This window comes from Oryzias latipes, chromosome 7 (genome assembly GCF_053564925.1).
Source record: "Oryzias latipes strain Hd-rR chromosome 7, Olatipes_Hd-rR_3.1".
In the NCBI taxonomy this organism is placed as follows: domain Eukaryota; kingdom Metazoa; phylum Chordata; class Actinopteri; order Beloniformes; family Adrianichthyidae; genus Oryzias; species Oryzias latipes.
In genome coordinates this window covers 31311307-31332131 of record NC_136243.1, presented here as the reverse complement: position 1 = coordinate 31332131, position 20825 = coordinate 31311307, and the positions used below count along the sequence as shown (strand labels likewise).

Sequence of the window (20825 nt, the reverse complement as noted above, 5' to 3'; positions counted from 1 at the left end):
TAGTTTCTTCTCCTGGCCTTCCACCTTCCTCCTCCTCCATCTCCTCCTCTCTCCTTCCAGTAGTTTCCCACCCTGGCGCCAGCTTTCAGGGCCAGGAAGCCACTTGTCCTCCTGATAAGTGATATGTTTTTTTTTTATTCCCTTTTTATTTCGACTCCCTTCAGCTCAGAGCATTGATCCATCCTCCGGTCTATGGAGGAAAAGCCTCAGATTTCTGCATTGAAAAAAAAAGCAGCATTCAGACCTCCTCATTGAAAATGCAAATGCAGCATTTTAGGAGAAATAAAATAATTAGATTTTGGAAAAAAAGGACAGTTCCTGGCTGAGATAGTGACGAGACATGAAAACACCGCCGCTGAGGGGTCCACCTGAATGAAAGAGGAGAGAACGGAGGAAGAAGTGAGCATCTATGATGACGATGATGACGACTGGTGAAGAAAGCAGAGCGGGGGAAATTACAGAAGGTCTCGGCTGATCCTTATCACTCATAGTAACAGGATATAGGCCAGGGCTGATGTACGACACGCAATATCATGCTTCTCCGGCTTGTTGCCACCTGCTTTCATGCATGATGTGAGTCTGTTGGACGGCTGCATGTCATGTGTGACACGTGTGCTCAGTTTGCACGGCTTCTCTTTGCTCTGTTTTTCATTATTCGGTCTGTGGTTTTCATCTCTGTTGCACAGGAACTAAGAAAAAAAAAAAAAAAAAAAAAAAAAGCACCCTTGTCTTTAACATATCTCTAACCGCCATCCATCCCATCCAGCTGCCCCACCCCTGGATGCAATGGCTCTGGCCATATCAGTGGGAGATACTCACGACACAGAAGGTAGGGCAGATCAAAAATCCCACCCTGTCTGTCTGTCTGTCTCTGTTCCACACTGACTGGTTTTGAAGGAACTTTTCATTCCATTTTATGTTGAATTGTCAATGAGATCAGGATCTTTTGCAGTAGTTCTGAAATCAAAGGGCGGTTTTAACCCATTTCCCTCCAGCCACGCACCACCACCATCTGCAGCGCTCATAAAAGCGAGATTCTCATAAAAAAATACACTTATTCTGCTTTTCTTGTCTCCTTTGCAAGACTTATTTCCATTCAGAATGTGTCAAACACGTCTGTAAAAGGCTCAAATTCTCCTCTATTCCAGCTGATGTGGCCACACACGCACACACACACACAGTCATTTATTTTTTCAGGCATTATGCAACAATTTTCAAACCCAGAAAGATTTTTTAAGCCACTGCACTGCTTCACAACAGTAATCCAGCTTGTTGAATAATGCTAAGAATTTTAAAAATTTATAATCTCTCCTAAAGTTTCCCTAGAAAAGGTAAAAACAAACCAGACTGTCATACTTTTTATCACTTTAGTGTATTTATTTGAAACAAAAAATATATATTAATATAAATACATTCTTATTCTATTTATTCTTATTTTTATTCTTACTCCGCGCTGTTATAAAAGCAGCGGCTTCCATTGACAAACAATAACGACATCCGTCCCAAGTCAATAAAAAACAAAAAAATAATTCTTAAATAACTTTCAAAATAAGAAATTAAAAACCTGTTCTTGAAACTGTAACTCTACTTTTAACAGTTTTCAGATTTTACACCATTCATAAGATGGCACTTTATTCGTATCCATGATTTCCCTTCATGAAACTGTTTGGAACAGCTCTCAGGATGAAACCTGAGCAAAGCCAGTTTAACTTTAACAGTAACTGTGGTTTTGCAAATGATGCAAAACAGGTCAAGTACATTTCTACAAGACAACAAATTGATTATAAAATAAAAAGAACTACTGCAAAAACAGGTAGTCACTCTTTATTTATGATAATTAGGTTGTTGCATGATTGCATGCTGCATGAAATACATGTTTCTTTGAAGTGAATTTGTTTTGATTCAGGCTGAAACAGGTCATTCTTTTACATTTGCATTTGTAGTGATGTGTTGTTGCTTGTGCAAATCTGTTTAAAGTAGAATCAAACAATTACTGTAATTGACAGAATCGGCTTGCAAAGGCTAATGTTAGCACGCTACTAATGGTTAGCATGAAAAGGCCAAAGTTATTCATTTTAAAGATCCACTCTTATAAAAAATGATGTTTATTAATATGTTCTTGTGGCATTTTTGAAATAAGGAGAAGAAATATTAGGGGGGGAAAATTGAATCTCTGAGTATTTCTTTTTTCAAATCGTGAATCGGGAGTAGAGGAAAAATTGTCGGTTGAAAAAGATCATATATGTGACGTCGAAAATACGCTGGGCGGACCACAAGCTCCCTGCTATGAGCCCTCAGCAACGGTGAAAAGAGGGGGCGGGGTTGCTCCGTGCCAACGGTCCCGCCCACAACTCAGAGGCGATTGTGTAATAAACTTCTACTGCTTGTATTAAAAGACCACTGGGAAGGCTGTGAAAATAAATCAAAAGATGATTGGAGTGGGACTTGAAAGACATTGCTAGTGCAGATAGATTATGACTAGATGTTTTAAAAGTAAAAATTGTTACTTCACCATATTAAAGAAATTGTAAAGATGGTAAAGAATGAACTGGTATATTTCTGTACCAGTTCATTCTAGCTTATACACCAGATACATATAAGCTAGAATGAACTGGTATAGAAATATACCAGTTCATTCTATACCAGTTCATTCTTTGCCAGTTCATTCTATACCAGTTCAATCTATACCAGTTCATTCTTTACCAGTAGTAAGCATTGAATAGTCGGTGTTTCTATGGTAACCATTCTCGCCAATAAGAAGTTTACTTGTTGGAAATCCACACCCCTACCACTTGAAAGTGAGGTTGGGAGAATCTGTCAGTTTATAACTTGAATAACTTCAACTACAGAAAAAATATCATTAAAAGAAAAAATTAAGATGAGCAAAAACATGAAAAAAAGTTGCAGAGCAAAAAACAGAAAAAAGCTGTTCATTTTTATTTCTTGAAGCCAGCTAATACTTGTTTTTTAAACACCGGGGTGGAGGAGTCATTCTGTCCAGTTCTTAAATACAGTCAATGGTTGAATATTTATAATATTTATTGTAATATTAGTACATCACTAGAACTACTGATGTGACTTTGACCCATCTGAAGACCTAAGCTTCTTAAATCTAACATTGTTGAACCCTACAATATTTCGTAAGGTGTAATAAAAATGCTTCAAAGAACAGAAGTGAGATTTTAGATGTTGATCCTGTTTTTTGTTTTCTCCTCCTCGTTCATCGCTCTTGGCTTTACCCTGAGAGACCACAAGACGTGGGGGCGGCACCGCTGCTTGTGGCTCCCCTTTTATTAAGGGGAAGATATTAGCTATCTGTTTACATGTGTGTCCGTTCAGCGGGCAATTGCAGACGCACGTTGTTTATAGATCACACCTCGTTCCCTCTCGGCGTCTCACAGGTGAGAATAAGAGGCGGTTTATTGGATTTCACCCTCCGCTGCCTCGCCCGCACTCCTCTCCATACAAGTTGTTCATTAAACGTTCCACTCAATTGGCTGAGATTGGTAGTGATGTCTGAGTAAGAGAGCTCGGCGCCCCCCTCAGGCCAAATGTGTCGGCTAAAACGGCTCTCAAACACATCCTTCATTTCTGCTCCTAACCTGCATGATGGAGGGTTTGGATTTTTAGACGATCAACTAGTTTGCCTCCCTTCTCTCGCCAGCATCCTGGGATGCCCCATAGCGAGAAAACGGCGTCTGGAGGAAGCGGAGCAGGAGCAAGAACAGGAAGCGGAGAGGCCCGCCTCCAAAAGGAAGTCCCACCCCCTGAAACTGGCCCTGGACGAGGGCTTCAGCGCAGAGAGCGACGCCAGCAGTGAGGCCGAGGGCGAAGCTGAGAAGGATGGAGAGAAAGCTCAGGAGGCCAAAGACGTGGCGGAGGACGAGGAGAAGGAACCAAGTGTAGAGGAGGAAAGGGAGGAGGTGACAGATTACCACCATCAGGACGGACAAAAGGAGGAGGAGCAAACGGAGGAGGAGGAGGAGGGCGATATTCAGAAGGAGGAGAACTTTGCAGCGGATGAAGGTTGTTCTTCTTTTACCAGTTTATCAACATGAAATGTGCAGTTCATGCTGGCTTCTTCATGAACATAGAAACAGTTTTTTAAATATTTAGCATTTTCATAAACATAAGAATTTCATGGAAGAGCGTATTGTTTTTGCTTTTCAGCTCATGTTTTTTGGTCCTTTTGTGTTCAAATCATTTATTTTAGTCCCAGCTTTACTACCTTTCTGTGGTTGAAGTCCATTTGTATGAGATAGATTTGAAGCTTTTAAGGGGACATGATGTAATCAAATCTGTAAGAGCTTCTCCAGAAATGATCGTGATGATGGGTTAGTTGGGTGTTTTTTTCTAAAACAGTACTCTCTAACCTATTTTAGGCCATGGACCGGTTAGATATCAAGCAGCATTCTCACGGCCCATCCAAAGGTTTTTTTTAGCTTTTGGTTTCTGGAAAATCTATTTCTCACATTATAATGGTTCATCGTTAAGTCTAGTATAAAATTATGTTTTGAAAATGTTTGTAGATATTTCAGAAAAGATAAAGATCTAATAAAACAAGCTTTTTGATATGTGGTGTAATAAATAAATAAAAATGATAAAAGTGTCACAAAAACTGCTGTTGGTTAGGGATTTTAATAAAAGGGTCAGAGTAGCAGCGTATTTAACGTATTTAAGGCATCAAGAAAGTTGAAGACGAATGTGATGATAGTTTTACTGAATAAAACTTTCATCAGATAAAATAAGTAAAACAAAAAAAGTGAACAACAGTTTTACTTCTTCGTGCCACAGTTGGGGATCACTGAGCTAGAAAAGCACACATAGGGACCTAAGGCCCAAAGGGCTTAAAACCTATTCTGATAAAAGGCTGATCGGGTTGCTGTACCTCCAGATGACCACTAGGGACATTTTATGGGCTTTTGGCGAGCAGATTTGTGAGTTGAATTCCCCGAGAGCTGACGGTAGATTACCTCTGAGGCAGGAGGTGATGCAAGTGAAGATAAAGAGCTCACCATGACTCACCACGTCCTCCGTAACCTCTTTGTCTTTGCTCCCGCAGAGGAGGAGTGTGTCATCATCGCAGCGTCACTTCCAGCACGGGAGTCGCCTTCACATTGCGCAGAAGAGGTGGCCAACTCTCTGCTCCACCTGGGCCGGGTCTCTACCGCTGATGCCCCCACCATCCAGCAGTCTGTGGCCATGGAGGCTGACGATCCTGCAGCTGAATGGGAGGAAGAAGTTAAGGACGAACAGGAGGAGAACTTGATGGAGGAGGAAGAGGCACAGAGGCTCCAAAAGCTGGAGGAGTCACCTGCTCTGCAGGAGGAGGCAAACGATCAGAATGATGAAGATGATGAAGGGTCTGACTGCCACGTCTTCCTTCATGAGCAAATAAAGCATGAACAGGAAGCAGAAGAGGAAGAGGAGGAGTCAGAAGAAGAGATGGTTGTGTCTGTGCAGGAAACCCGAACAGAGGAGGAAGAGGAGCACAGAGGTCACTCCATCTCCACATCTGATGCGCCGACCGCCGTCCGCACCATCACCAGCACAGCAGCAGCTCAGGGAACACTCAGCAAGACCGAAGACCTTCGGGCCAGTCCTGTGGAGGACCGCAGGACCGTTCTGCAGGACAAATATGACCCACTGAAACCGAGCCCGCTCCAGAGCTACAAGAGCAGCACTCTTTTGAGCTTCACCTCCCACAGGGTCATCCCGCTGGAGGACTACCTGCCCCTCCCCAGAAGCGACAACTACAAAATCCACAAGGCCTCCTCCTCCTCGGCCTCGCCCGACATCATCGAAGTGCGATCAGAGAAGGACTTTGACCTGGACGGGGACGTCGACCACGACGACGAGGACAGCCTGTCGCAGCGCTCTGCCTTCACAGACGAGTCAGAGATGTTTGACATGACGCGCGGGAACCTGGGCCTGCTGGAGCAGGCCATCGCCCTAAAGGCGGAGCAGGTGAAGCCCGGTGGGCCCAGAGAGCTTCTCCGAGCCCCAGATATCCACCACCAGCGGTACTTCACCCTGGAGGACAGGCCCAAGCACCTGGACATCATCCGCAAGAGCTACTTCAGCAAAGGTAAGAGTCCCACCCCGATCATCCTTTGATCTATTTTCCAAGTGTTCCCCGTGGTCGTTTAGTATTTATTCATTTTCAATCAAAAAACCTCTGTTGTTGTCTGGGATATAGTTTCAGTATTTGTTCATCAGAAGTTTTTCGCTAAGTTGTTGGCGATTGTGGCGGTTCTTTGTTGGTATAAAGCAACCCCGCCCCCCTTCCCTTTCTGTTGCTCAGAGCTCAGAGCAGGGAACTTGTGGCCTGCCTAGCTTATTTTCTACATCACAAAAAAGCCCTTTTATAAACTGCATTTTTTCATCTACTCCTGATTCACAAAGAATTGAGGAAAGAAATACTCAGAAATGATATTTTAATCTTTATAAATGTCCTCCAACATCTGAGAAATGTCACAAGAAGATGTCAAAAACAACATTTTCATCTGAGTGGGTCTTTGCAAAACAAAGATTTAAAACGGTTACATGAAGAACACGGTAGTAAAAGTCCATCCTCCTCATGAAGCTAATAAAACAAAAAAAGATGGACTGATCACACTCTCAGGCGGATTTAGTTATTGACAAAAATTGAAATTAAAAAAGGACAAACCCAAAAAGGAAGAACGCTCCTCGCCTGGTTATGAAGCAGCTCAGAGCAAGTTATGAGATCTTCAGAAACCAAAAGGCTTTGACCATGAAAATCAATTATTGAAACAACTGAAGAACATTTAAGATAAAAGCGTGATCTGTGTTCTCTTCTATTTTTTGCGCCCATGTTTGACTCTACTCATCCTATTGTGTTCTTTTTAGCTGTGTGTATGTATTAAGTTATAAAAAACAAGCTTTACCTTTTATTTATGAGACCGGTTGCCTTGGCAACACTAACCCTTTGCTCTCAGAGTGCCATTAAATTTAATGATTTGCTTTATTATTAAACAGTGCAATGTTCAAAGGAAAATCAATGCAAGAATAATCTGAGGGCTATATAAACATTATAGATATATATATATGTAGTTAAAATAAGATTCAGAGATGATTTATAGAAGATCTTGTGGTCTTTGGTTTTGGAAAAATGTCCAGATTAATCTAAAAGAATTGAATTTGTTAAGATGTAAACACAAAAATGTTTAGCGTCTCTTTTTGAAGTTGATTAATTTTTAATTTGAGAATGAGGATTCTGCATTTCTAATGACAGATCTTTGGTTGAAGTCAGTTTAGTTTGAATTTGCCATCACAAATGAATTCTGCCCAGTTTGACGCAGATCAAACCGACGCTTTGAAAAGCAGAAAGCCTCACCGCCAGTTTCTTCATCACCTCTGCACATTTTTTACTCACTTACTGAATTACTTGACACCTTTTATCACTGTCTCTCCCAAAAGACGGCAAAGCATGTCCCTGACTGGAGGTCTTCCCTCGGCGCCCTGCACTCAATCAGATCAAAAACAGAAAGCGCTCTGAACGGATGAATTACTGCACGAGTTGGCCTGTTAACGTCTTTAGAGCCGCGCTGATGCCGAGATCCAGCCATGAGATTAGTGCCGTGTTAATGCATCTTAATTGTTGTGCCACCAGCTTTCAAGCTTATTTCGTCTGTAAGCTCTGTGAATGGAGCTCCAGCCGCTTCTATTGACTCTCAGTTAAGGTTCGTCGCTTACACGATCTAAATGACCTTGATGCTTCGCAGTCAAAGCCGTAACTTCATCTGCTGCTCCAAATCTGAGGTTTCCTCCTGTTCAGCTGGCAAAAGGACGGATTTATGGAGCTAAAAGCTAAAAAAAGTATATTTTTGGAAAAGGTGGAGAGCATCATAGATGTGCACTACAGACCTTAAGGCCATGCTACAGACCCACTACGGACATTTTGCGCATATTACACGCATGATAATTCGTCACATACAAGGATTATGTGAGAAAAGTTGTGGTCTTTACGTGAAGTTTTCACAGATGTCTCACAAATGAACCTCCTTAAAACAATGGAGGAAGTACAAATAAACCCCGCAAAGAACATGTAACTCAATGTAGAACGTGAAACGTGCGTGATTATTGCACTGCTTATATGCAATGCATTAGTGATTTGTGCGCCAACATTTTAACGTGATATGTGCGCCGTTTCGCGATATAAAAGTCAATCGGAGGTGCAGTCTGTTAAAAGTCCATTAGACATACCTGGAACGGTCGTGGAAAGCTACTAATTAGCATTTGGATCTGTCAAAAATCTTGTACAGTTGTGTAAGATTGACGTAATTGCGTATAATTACGTAAAATAAGCATAAACTGTGTGTTTCTCAACCGTGCAAACATTTTGAACAGCTCAAAACTGAATTCATGTAAAGAACCTCAACGGACGTCTGTATACATCAAGAGTGACAAACGCAAGAAACACTTATGATTTACGTATTTCGTGCACGTATGACGAAAGACCGAAATTTCAAACGTGGGAAATTTGCAAAATGTATGTCGTGGCTGTGTGACTGTTGTCTTCTCTGACACGAAATTTCGCCTCAAGAAGACACGGTTAGGAAAAGTCAGTCACATGGTGACCTTTGACTTTTGGATTGATTTAAAACTGAAAGTGATTGGAGCCAGGTCAGTTGGCTAAAAAACCACTAGGTGGCTTATTACAGTCATTTTATTTAAAACAATACAAATTCTAAACAAAAAAAAACAAATTTTTGCTGTTTTGTTCATATTACATGTGTTTTCCATAACAACAGAACCAGCAGGAAATTCTCAGAGTTAATTTCGATTTTAGTGTAGAAATGAAGGCTAAGGACAGAAGAAGGTGTTGTCTTTTGACTGACACTTGACCAACAACTCCTCAGTTTAACAATAATCGCACACATGCTGTGTCCAACATCACTCACTACTTAGCGCACAAAGTAGGGCGTTCATCATTTAGGGGGGTGTTGGAATCTACAATTTCAAAATCCAGTGTTCTGGAAATTTCCCACAAGTCTTTGTGCGCATTAATGCTCTTTAGATTGGGGAATATAGACCACAATGCATTGCGTTCAAATGGTTTTGACTTTTGAAAAAATCTATTTAAAATTATTCTTCGTCAGAACGCAGCGGATTTGTAAAATGTTCATATTCATTAGGTTTGTTGTTTTTTGCATATGGGTGACATCGTATTAAAAAAAAATAGAACAGTAGTCTGTGTAGTAATGGTATTAAAACCCCAGTTCTGCACTATATAGTTTTTGGTGTTGGGGAGTAGAGAAGGAATTCAGACAGAGCTTTATTTTCACATATAAGTCAACGCTTCTGTGATGTCATATCCTGTCTGGACCAGCTCTGTGCTAAATTAAAAACTTGTTGAATCACATGACAATAAGACACAATCAAGGAACACAAAGACATAACAGTTCAGATATAGAGCGGTCGACCTCTGATCGCAGGTTCCAGCCTTTTTGAAGTGTCCTTGGGCGAGACACCGAACCCCACATTGCTCCTTCCTGGTGGTTCCAGGTTGGTGCCAGTGTTCGCCAGTGGAGCCGCCATCAGTGGCTGAATGGAACTATGAAGCGCTTTGGGCCTCAAAGGTTAAAATTACGTTTTGGTGTGTGGTCAGATGTTCAGTTCTCGACAGAGACGTATCAGGAAGGTTTTGGAGCAAAAATGTCTTTTGATCTATTTTCAAAGTCTTCCCAGTGGTTTTTTGGTTATGATTGTGCCGCTTTTAGACAAAATAAGAAAAAAACTGCCATTTAGGACAAAGTTTTATCGGAGCTGCACTAGTTTATTAACAATTCACCTCTGAGTTGTGGGCGGGACCGTTGGCAGGGAGCAACCCGCCCTTTTTCCCCTCCCCCTTGGTGAGGCCTCAGAGCAGGAAGCCTTGCATATTTTCTGTCAAAAATACGATATTTTTAACTTTTTCACACTACATTGTTGTTCATCTGCACCTGATTCACAACAATTGGAACATAGGATTACTCAGAAATGGAGTTTTAATCTTAAATTGTCTTCCATCATCAGAAAAATGTTACAACACCATGTTAAGAACACAATTTTTACTGGAGTGGGTTGTTAAAGATGAGTTAAGAAGTATCTATGGTTACGAACAAAAAAAAAACACTCCTATCAGACTAAACAGAAGGAAAGTTCTCCAAAAGGATCTCCGACAGAAAACACGGGCTTTTGATGGATCCAAACCGGCGTGTTCCTCCTGTCCTGAGCTCAGTGGCGGCAGCAAACAAGCAGCGTATGACGTGATGGAGCTCTGTGCAGATCCTCCCTCTCCATTGTGAAGGGGGTGAAGTGGCTCCAGCTGAATAGACTTCCACCAGGAGTGGAGAGGAAGTGCTCGATGAGAGGGCGGGGTGCAGAGGCCCGGAGGCGAGGCTGTTCCGCAGCCTGCGAGCGTGGAGTGTTTGTTTACGTGCCGCATGTGTTCGGGCCTCTGGCACGCTGCCCACTTGTCATGCTCGCGGTAAAGCTGCGGCGTGATTACACGCCTGGTAGTGCTGCCCTCTCCGCGGCCTCAACACCCTCCTGTGGCGACGTTCCTGTTCTGCTCATCGCTAATTAGGAGATGCGTGTCTCGTTAACATTCAATTTGAAGGCCAATAGAGCGTCACACCATCCTCTTGCTGCTTTTTTATTTTTTTTATTTTTTTTTGCCTCCAATGCCACAGATACTGGCTGGCTGGGCTCCAAATATGCAGGAGCCCGCGTCTTTAATTATAGGTGAATTATGTGAAGGTGTGATGTGTTTCCAGGCGCTGTTTTTTTTAGGTTTTGAAAATGTCAAACAAAGATAGAAGAAAGAGGTGCAAATGATTCAAGTTTTCCAGATGATCAGCAGTAGATATTTCCAAGATTTCACCACGATGAGGAGATGGGAAGGCTTACAGATGGTGCTGGTTTTGTCTGAAATATGTCGAGATTTCATGCTCAGTCAAGCAGGCTGTCTGATGGCATTAACCACTTGCTTTTGTCCTCCTTACTCATCCCTTCTTCCATTCTCCTCTTCACTTTCTACCCCCCCACCCCCACCCCCTTCCATCATGTCTGACGCAGAGAGCAGCAGGCCGGAGAAGAGGGAGATCAAATGTCCCACGCCGGGGTGTGACGGGACGGGTCACGTGACCGGCCTCTACCCCCACCATCGCAGCCTGTCAGGCTGTCCGCACAAGGACAGGATCCCCCCCGAGAGTGGGTCTTTTTTTTATTCTTTTGCTCTTTCTTGCCTCCTTTCAGCCGCTTTGAGTGTAAAATATGTGATGAGGAGAAAAAAAAAAGGACATTTGTTCTCATTCCATCAAAGAAAGAGAGTACGAGAGCACGTCAGGAATTTCATCTGACGTGCTCTCGTACTTTTGTGTGAGATCTGAGGCAACAAGGATCTAATTCTTGTGTAAGAATGAGCTTTTTTTTTCTTTTTTCAGGAGCTTTTATCCATTTTTGATCTGAGACAGAAGCAGACTAAAGCAGAAAGAGTTAGAGGAGCGCAAACTCTCAGGTTGTGGAATTTTCTCAGAGCTCACGTTGTTGTTTTTCCTTCCGCTTAGTTCTGGCCATGCATGAAAATGTGCTGAAGTGTCCGACCCCCGGCTGCACCGGTCAGGGCCATGTCAACAGCAATCGCAACACACACCGCAGGTACGCCCCCACGTTGTCTGGAGCGTGTGCGTTCATGCCGCTGCATGCGTGTATGAGCGGTAACTGCTAGCCCGCTTTGGTTTGATGTAGATTTACAGATTTACAGTGTCAGCAGCAGCATCATCGTGGTTTTTGTGTTTCTGCCCCCCCACACACACACACAGTCTGTCTGGTTGCCCCATCGCTGCTGCTGAGAAGCTCTCCAAGACCCACGACAAGCCGGCTGTGGCTCCGCCCACCAGCGAGCTCCTCAAAGTCAGCCCCAACGACAGAGTGCTGAGGTGGGTCATCATAAACTTCCAGAAGAACTCAAAGCCTCTAAGCCTCATCCTGGCCTGGTTTAGGTCAGTTGTGTCCAACGTCTGTGCTGCAGACCGGAACCGGTCTGTGAGACAGATGGCACCGGGCCGCAGACAGAAAAAAAAAAAAACCAAAAAAATACTTTTTTTCTGTTTTCTTTCTAATCAGATTCTGAAGGAAGTTATTATTTAGAAAAATTACTGGAATCTCCACCACATCCAACTCATTCTGGACACATGCCAATTCTCTCGGTCAGGTGTTGAAAACCCATCCGCTACTTTTATAAAGTGGCTGCCCTGACCACTAAATTAAAACCACCAAGCTGGCAAAGTTATTAAAAAAACAAATTCTGAAACATTTATTGTATTGTAATTTCACTAACCGTGGATTCACATTTATATAGTTAGAAAATACCAGTTTTAGTGACTTTTTTATGTATTTATCTGTCCCACCTTAAAAGTCGGACGAGGCTGAAGTTGGCGTTCGATTTTTTAGTTTCCAATTTGACGGCTCTAGGTTATGGGAAAATCTATATCTCATTTTAATTTACCCTCAAAAGAGAAACTGGAAACTTTCCAAAAATAATATATATATAATAATATATAATATATGAACCCCACTAATTTTTTTTCTCTAACTCTCAGAGTTTGTGTATAAATAGACATCGTGAGATTGACAGGGGCCGGTCAGACAAAAGTGGGCGTGTCTGTTTTTCCCACCGTATTTGCCAGTTTTAACCAATGCAGCGATGTGATGATGTCACTTCCAGCTGAGGTGGCCAGAGAGCTTAAAAACAGGCCACACCCTCATCTGCTGTTATTTTTCCAGTAAATGGCATCACCATTATTTTAAAACGTTAAAAAAACTGGTTATTTTGGAAAAAATTTAATTTTTTTATTTTTATTAAAAATGTTTAATAAAGAAAAATGAGAAAGCAAACAAACCTAAATGTGTCTTTCCCCCTGGTTCCACCTGCATCTGCAACATCTTTCCTTTCTTCAGCTCCTCTCCTCCTCCTCCTCCTCCTCCTTCTCCTCATCTATCAGTGGATTTATGCCAACAGGTCTGACAAAAGCCTGGGCTCTCCAGGAAACGAGAGGGCTTAAAGCTCATAAATTTCATGCTGTACAACATGCAAATGTGCCCTCTGCTGATATGAGAGCTTTTAATCCTGCAGCACTCTTGCTAAGTACACTGTTACCCCTATCTTCTCTCTTTTTATTTCTCTACCGCCTCCTCTCATTTTTTCCTATCAGTTTGATTTTTTTTTGTCTTTTTTTTTTTTTTTTGCATCAGCCCTCTTTTGTCTGTCATCTTTATTGATCTGTTCTGCTTTATTCTATCCTTTAATCCTGACAGCTGCGGTTTAATGCGCTCCTCTCCCTCTCCTCTCCCCTTCTCCCACCTCAGGCCAATGTGCTTTGTGAAGCAGCTGGACGTGCCCCAGTATGGCAGCTACCGGCCCAACATGGCGCCCTCCACGCCTCGCGCAAACCTGGCCAAGGAGCTGGAGAAGTACTCGAAGGTCTCCTTTGATTACGCAAGCTTTGATGCTCAAGTGTTTGGGAAGCGCACTCTTGCCCCAAAGATAAGCACCAGCGAAACTTCACCTAAAGCCTTTAAAAGTAAGAACACGTCTTATTCTGTTTTTCTGATCAAAAGAAGAACCATTCTTGGTAGAAAGATTTCTTCAAATCATTGACTGGATAAGAGAACTGGACTGAGCGGTTGTGACGTAAACCATAAAAAATGGTTTACCTCTGTCACCAACCAAATGAGGTTTATTCTTAATTATAAGTTATATTATTATATATGTTATATCGTGTGTACATTATATTAAATGTATGCATTTTAAAGTCTTTTACAACATTATATCGCATCACAAGTGCTAGTGTTTGCATGCAGATACTTTTAATTAAGCCTTTAACACTGTGCTTTTATCTCCATTGTTTACCTTATTTTGAATATTGTAAAGTGTTTTTAAACAACTGATGTCATTCCAGCGGATTCTGAACTTTTCACAAGTGTTGCAAATTGGCGCAACTGTCTTACGTTACTTGCATAATGGGTCAGTTACAGTAGGTCAAAGAGCGTGTGTTATTTGGGTGTCCCAGCGACGTTAAAAGGTTAAGTGCATTTTTAATTTTACCTTTGCTATTATTATGATTTGTATTTAAATCCGGTTATTCTAGCTTCTATGCATCTTTAAAATAAAAATAAATAAACAAACAAATACAGGTTTGCTAACTGTACAAACAAAAATATGCTCATGTGATTTTACCAGATGTTAGAGTCTGTTGTATTAACTGTAGTACAGAACTGGACTGAGTGGGACGTCATCCTTAGAAAATGACGGACCTCCAGATCCAAACAAATGAAGACAATTCAGTTGACATTTTTTGCGATGCCAGCATGTGTTGTCAGTAAGGAGTGTTTGGTCCAAGTCGGTCTGAGTGTCTATGGCAGGGGTCACTAAATAGCAGACTGCAGTCCGGACCCATACACTGGACCCGGATCCAAACTCGATGGGATAACTATTTTAAGTCTCTATTTTAAATGGTTCAGCTTTTGTCATTGCAACCAACACATTCTCACTCCCAACTCGCCATATGGACGTATTTTCGGGGCCCCGTCCGCGTCACTTTTTGACGTTTTGGGTGTCCCCATCCCATTGTATTTTCGACATGCTGCCTGTTTCGGGCCGCAAAACCAGTACCGGTTCGAGGGCCGCAGACTGGAAAAAATGCCTAATTCAACTTTGATTCTTTCCGCTTTTTTATTTTCTGATTCAGAAGGATGTTTTATCTTGGAAAACTGCCTGTTCACCACAGCCGCCTGTCTTGCCGCATCACTTGACATAAAAGCGGCTGCTCGCTCAGAGAGCTAGCTAAGTTATAAGTCCAACGCTAAAAGTTAAAGAAAGCAAAACAAAAAGAAGTGTTTGGAAAGTGTCTTTGGGGAGAAAAGAGCCAATGAGGAAGAGCCTCATTGAAGAGACTCCAAAACTTTTTGGATTTTGGCTTCTTGGAGCCATCGGGTACTTCCTGTTTGGAATGCTGGGGGGTGGGGAGGGGTCACTCAGTCCAGTTCCCATTTACAGTCAATGGTTAGAAAATAAAGGTCTTTCTTGGAGATCCTGTGATGTTTGTCCTATGTGAAGGAGTTTGTCCTCTCTCCATGTTTTTGCAGCTAAGCCCCCCTCCTCCCCCAGCCTGAGCCTCCACAGTTACGGGAAAAGCTCCTCTTTGGCCTACGACTACTCGCACGACGCAGAAGCTGCTCACATGGCCGCCACCGCCATCCTCAACCTGTCCACCCGTTGCTGGGAGAAACCTGAGAACCTCAGCACCAAACCCCCAAACAAGGTGAGCTGATGACACTCGTCTTTGATCGATTTCTTCATGCTCGTTAGCCGATCCCGAAAGGGGCGGCGGCCCTCTTCCGCACGCTGCTCTTCATTAAGCGATGCAGATGAAACATCACAGGCCGCAGCTGGAGAAAATAAGAGGGGATGGCGGTGGGTGTGTCGTTCATTTTTTCCATCAACCCTGCATGAATTCATCATCAGGAGGCGCAGGCTTGCAGCAACAGGACGGTGTTGAGAATCAGTTGCATCACCTCTTACATCCTCTTTCATCCCTCCATCCCACACACTTTTCATGTTGTTATTGAATTTGGCCGACTGCCAGTTTGCTGGATTACTTTTCCACCAGGTAGCCTTTTTTCATTATCTGCCGGACGGATCTCCCACCCCGTTTCTCCACCCCCGCCACTCTGCCTTTCATTTTCTTCTCACTTCTCCCTCTACTCTATTTTATCTCCCTTCCCCATCCCCGTGTAAGTCTCGATTTTTCCGTATCTGTCCATACCTCTGTAAATTTTCACTCACTCCTTCCCTCGCTCCCCTCTCTGTGCACAGGAGGTGTAATCGGAGCGCCACTGTCCCCCATATTGTGATCTTTAAAGGCCTTTTTGGCTCGCAGAGGAGAGAAAGTAACTGCCTCATCATTTTTTCATTTCTTGACGCGAGTTGAGGACGATAAAAAGAAGAAAAGGGATGTGTCTGGCACCAAAGTCGAGCGAGGTGTTGTTCGGGCGGGGCAGCCATCCAAGAGCGGGCCCTCGCTGCTTCGACCATCGGGGACCCGATCTGGAATCAGAGTCAGTTAAAATTCAATAGCAGAGCGCAGGAAGGTCGCGCTCGTCAACCCGGGATGTTTCTGGGAACCGCTCCAGTTTTCTTTACGCTTCTCGTAACCCTTTGATTTTTCTAGATCTTGACTGGAGCGTTTTAAATGCGCCGAAGACATCTCACCCTTCCTGCTTCTGTTCACCTGCCAGCCTAAAATGAAGTGTGCTGTTTTGAAGCATAATGTCAGCGCTGCTGGCGCAGATATCAGAGCTCGCTCTCCTAAGCTCTCAGAAAGAGCATGACACCGAATAAATGTACGTTTGCTGCAAGCTTCAGGGCGATTCTACAAGCAGGTGGAGCCGCATAGACGAAAATAGCAAGAAATCAATCGTTTGCAACATAAAGACATGTATGAAGTCGTAATTCAGTGGAATTAAGATGGCAAATCCATCTGTTAAACAGCAGATTTCTGTTCATGAAACACTGACGGGAAGAAAAAGAGATTAAATGCTCCTTTATTTTAAGATGGTTCCATTTAATATTTTGCTGGGCTTTTATTGTTCACAGTTACTAACTTCAACATTTATGAGCCTTTCGTCGATCTGTCAGCTTTATCTATTCAATTCACTTCATTTCATTTTGACCCAAATGTTTTGTTTTGTCTTGACTCAAAAGGGGGAAAAAATGCTTTTAACATGAATTTTTAAGATGGTTTGTGTGGTTTTGTTCTCCACCTTAAATGTTTTTCCTCCACAAACTGCTTTCTTAAGTTGTCATCATTTTTACTTTGTCTACACATTCGGCTTTTACAATCTTTACATCAATGTTCTATGAGGTTAAAGGCTCAGTTCATCTGATCTCATTAGTCTTTGGAAAAGAACCTCAAAGATGGTTTTTGATCGTGCATGTGATGCACGTTCAAGAAACATCCTGAATGTGGGTTCTTGAACGTGCTTTTAACATACAGTGTTCACGCCGAATTGACGCTAGCCGATAGAAGCACTAGTTCTCACAGTTGGAAGTCCTGGTGAAAAATGTCGAAGCGGTTCAAGTCGTCAGGTTTTTCTTTCACAGCTCGATTCCGATATGTGAAAGACTTGGTGTCATAGAATTCCAGTCAGGCACAAACCGCAATCCTTATGTCTCACCTACTTCAACCTTACTTGACCCTTTCATGTTGTCTAAGTGTTTGCTATGTCCTGTGGCTCACAGCATGCCCGAAGAGGAAAATGTGGGGGAACATTCTCACTCTAGTGGTCTATGACCTTAAAATGTGGTGCAGGGCATGTCAGGTTTGCCCATTTTTCCCCCCCAGATGGCCCGTATCTACCCATAAGGGAACGTGTTTAAAGCTACGTAAACACCAGGCATTTGACACGAAGCCCATGGTGTTGTTCACAGTGGGCAACCAGGGAGGGGCTTCTTCGTCTTTTTCTTTTGCTACTGTTTCCTAGTGCGTGTCTGCCAGAGTCTTGGTGTGAAATGTCAAAACGGTGCAAATCCAGTGAAACTTGCTCCAGGCTTTTTTTTCTCCACAGCTTTATTCAGATAAATAAAATACTCTATGTCATAAAGTTCCAGCCGAGCACAAATCACAAATTTTTCCCTTCGTGATCAATTTTCCACAGATTGGCCCTCAAGTCTTTGGAAAAGACTGGTCTAAGTCCCTGATTGGTCAAAGTTGGATCTGGTTTAACTTTCAAAGCCTGCTCACTGGCCGCACATTTTGTACGTAGAACCTAAAAAAAGTTTTAAAAACTTGCGTAGCTAGGCGTGAATGTGAGTCTTGAACACAGAAGCCTGAAACACGCATTTACATAGACTTTTCATCGGAAGTGGCCGCCTAGAGGACGGTGTGGACGTAGCTTAAGGCTTTAGCTGCTGTTTGTGCAGCCATGAGACTCGTCAACAAAGTTTAGCTCTGTAAAACACCACTTAAGGGTTTATAGCATTCAGACTATGGATTTCTAAAGGGGGATTTCACACCAGAAATGGAAGTACTTTAACACATTAATGCCCATAATGTGTAAACTCACACATTGGCTGTGAATTGCTGCACAATTATCCTGATGTGGTTTTACTAATTTGGCATCTGCTTTATTTTCTTTTTTAAAAACACGACTTCAGTCCAGAGACTTTTGTGGCGCTATAAGGGCAGTTTAAAGACCCTTAAGTGAAGCAAGTGTTGTTCTCAGCAAACCAGTGACTCACAGCACAGACAGAACATACATGAGGACACACCCACACAAGCAGGTTGATCCACCTGAGCTCACCTGTGCCAAACAAGGGCTCCGTTTAAAAACAAGGATCTTGCTTTACTTGGAAATTAACTTTGATGCAATTCACCTCAGTGAGAATGCACACAATTTATTCAGAGTACTAAAAATAATGGGGGATTCAAAAGGAGTGAAATACAAAAGTGATGTATCTTACAAGCTTAGGGGAAAAAATAGCGTGAATCTTATGGAGCGCAATGAACGACAAGCTTGGCACATACCATCAGTAAATTTAGTGTATTGAGAAGATACCTGGGTTTGTGTTTACAGTATGGTCAGAGAAGAAGTGGAACTGTTTTGCGCAATATCGCCCCCACCTGAACAGCCTGGTGATATTTGGTTGTTCTCCGGTATCGTTCTTTTGGTCGTCAGCTACTGAGCGTTGTGTATGAAAGCAAAAGAAACGTAATTAGTGTGAACTTTATTAGCATCTCCCGCCCATTCTTGCTGGGTTGTGAAAGTCTGAAGATCAAAGGCTCACAGGTGGTCCACAGAGGCTCCTCCAACAGTAGAGGGTGTGGGGGGGTAACCTTGGTTCTAACAGCCTATTCGTCCTGAATACACACATTATTATTGTAGTTTTTACTTTAAAGTGAATCTTTATCTCTGTGCTGATTTCCTCTTCCAGGAAATGGACATAGAGGTGGACGAGAACGGCACGCTGGACCTGAGCATGAAGAAGCCCATCAAAAGAGAGGGCAGTGTGTCAGGCACCAGCCCCGGGGTGCGCTCCCCGGACCCCTCTTCCTCCTCTTCTTCCTCGCTCCATCACGGTGGAAACAGCGGGATGACGTCGCCAAATCTGCAAACGTACAAGCAGGAGGACTGGGAGGGACCTCTGGATTTCACCAAACCCAACCGCCAGCGGGAGGAGGAGGCGGACGAGGTCGGTGTTGGTGAACATTACGCTACACGCTCTGAACGCCAAGTGTTTCCTGCAACTAGAGTCACAGAGGAGACGTTGCAGCATCAACAACCACAGAGAAATTCCCCCTGAAGCCTTTTGAATTAAAAACTGTTGTTTACATCACTTTGACTTTGTCTAATCCCCCTTCCTTATTTCCTGTGCCGCTTTTCTCTTTCTATAATTCATTTCAGTGAAATGCAAGAATTACTGTACAGCTAAAACACTGCACTGGGAAACAGAGGTGGTGTGTCAGGTGCATTGCACCATCCTGGATTTGGCATATGCAAATGTTCGCTCCTTTGAACTTTTTCAAAAGAAATCTAAAGGGCCTTGAAAGTAAATTTTTTATGAGGACGTTCTGAATTTGGAAGCATCACATGTCTACAAAAGATTGAAAGCGGATCGAGCGCGCATTAAGTCTTGCTAAGTTTCTCTGCTTTGTGTGTAACTGAGCAAAGAGTTGCGGGGAAAACGTCCTAGAAGTTCATCAACCCTCTGCTTTCTTGTGGTTTTTTAGATGGAGCACACTATGCAGTCGTACGTGTCGTCTGACCCAGAGGACTGTGACATGATGCAGGACGGTCTGGAGGAGAGGAAATACCCCGGAGAGGTCACAACCCCGAGTTTCAAAGTCAAGTTCCAGCCCAAGGACAGCAAGAAAGAGCTGCTCTCGTGAGTGAAAACGTCCACCCAGATAGCGTTCCGTTTGTCAGGAAATCAGGTTTTAGTTTCAGCTCCTGCTAACAAGACAAAACAACTGAAAAAACAACAACATTTCATTCTCTTATTTTCACACATTTAAGATTCTGGTGATCAAAAAAAGTTCACATTACAGAAACAGATAAATGCAACTTAGGGTTTTAACCCTTGTGTTATCCTATGGGGTCCACAAGGGTTAATGAAATGTCTTATTTATTTGAACTGTTAAAAATATAATTAGAAACAGCAGTGGAACTGTAAATCTTTGTTTTTGAAAGTCGTCAGGTGTGTTTCTTACAACTTTGTGTCAGTCTTTTTCGTGGAGTTGTTTAATTCTGACACATTTTCAGTTTTCTGCCATCGACACGACAGTTTGCGGCCATGAAACAAAATCAGATTTAAGCCCAGACTATGACTAGATCAGAAATTGAGTACCGAAGGCTGCATTCCTGCTTGCTTCCCAGACTGAAGGAATCTCATTTCTACCTTTTAGCTCTGCCCCTTTACTCCTATCCCTCGCTGCTGGAACGATTGATGAAAGGCTGAGATATTTGTCCCTAAGCAGGTCCTGTTGTTACAAATTACATAAAAGAAGCCCTTTTTTTCTAACTCACAACTAAAAGCATTCTAGAAGAAGGAAAAATCCATCCTCTGGTGTCTCTCGTTGATTCAGGAAACGAGGAAACAGTTTAATAATTTGCTTTAATAAAGGTGAAAGAAGTGCTTTACAGAGATGCAGAAAGGTTTAAGGCACTTAAAAATTGTATTAAAAGAAAAAAAAGTAATAGAGTGAAGTTGTTGCAGCATGTGAAACAAAAACAGCAGGAAAATAGTAGTTTAAATTTGG

General features: G+C 42.7%; 1 protein-coding gene across 17 annotated transcripts in view; it reads left to right on the top strand.

Annotated features, from left to right (window-relative positions):
* myt1b (myelin transcription factor 1b) overlaps positions 1 to 20825 on the top strand; it is a 42035-nt gene that overhangs the window by 14102 nt on the left and 7108 nt on the right. For 13 of the 17 annotated variants that reach the window (XM_011476801.4, XM_078949943.1, XM_078949938.1 and 10 more), the window contains 10 exons: positions 767 to 829; positions 3665 to 4026; positions 5063 to 6088; positions 11083 to 11217; positions 11574 to 11664; positions 11829 to 11945; positions 13375 to 13589; positions 15154 to 15329; positions 19001 to 19258; positions 19797 to 19951. In XM_011476801.4, the coding sequence (XP_011475103.1) occupies positions 767 to 829; positions 3665 to 4026; positions 5063 to 6088; positions 11083 to 11217; positions 11574 to 11664; positions 11829 to 11945; positions 13375 to 13589; positions 15154 to 15329; positions 19001 to 19258; positions 19797 to 19951 (2598 nt within the window). The remainder of the gene's footprint in view (positions 1 to 766; positions 830 to 3664; positions 4027 to 5062; positions 6089 to 11082; positions 11218 to 11573; positions 11665 to 11828; positions 11946 to 13374; positions 13590 to 15153; positions 15330 to 19000; positions 19259 to 19796; positions 19952 to 20825) is intronic. The other 4 variants (XM_078949949.1, XM_078949948.1, XM_078949945.1 and 1 more) reach the window with 1 other exon arrangement.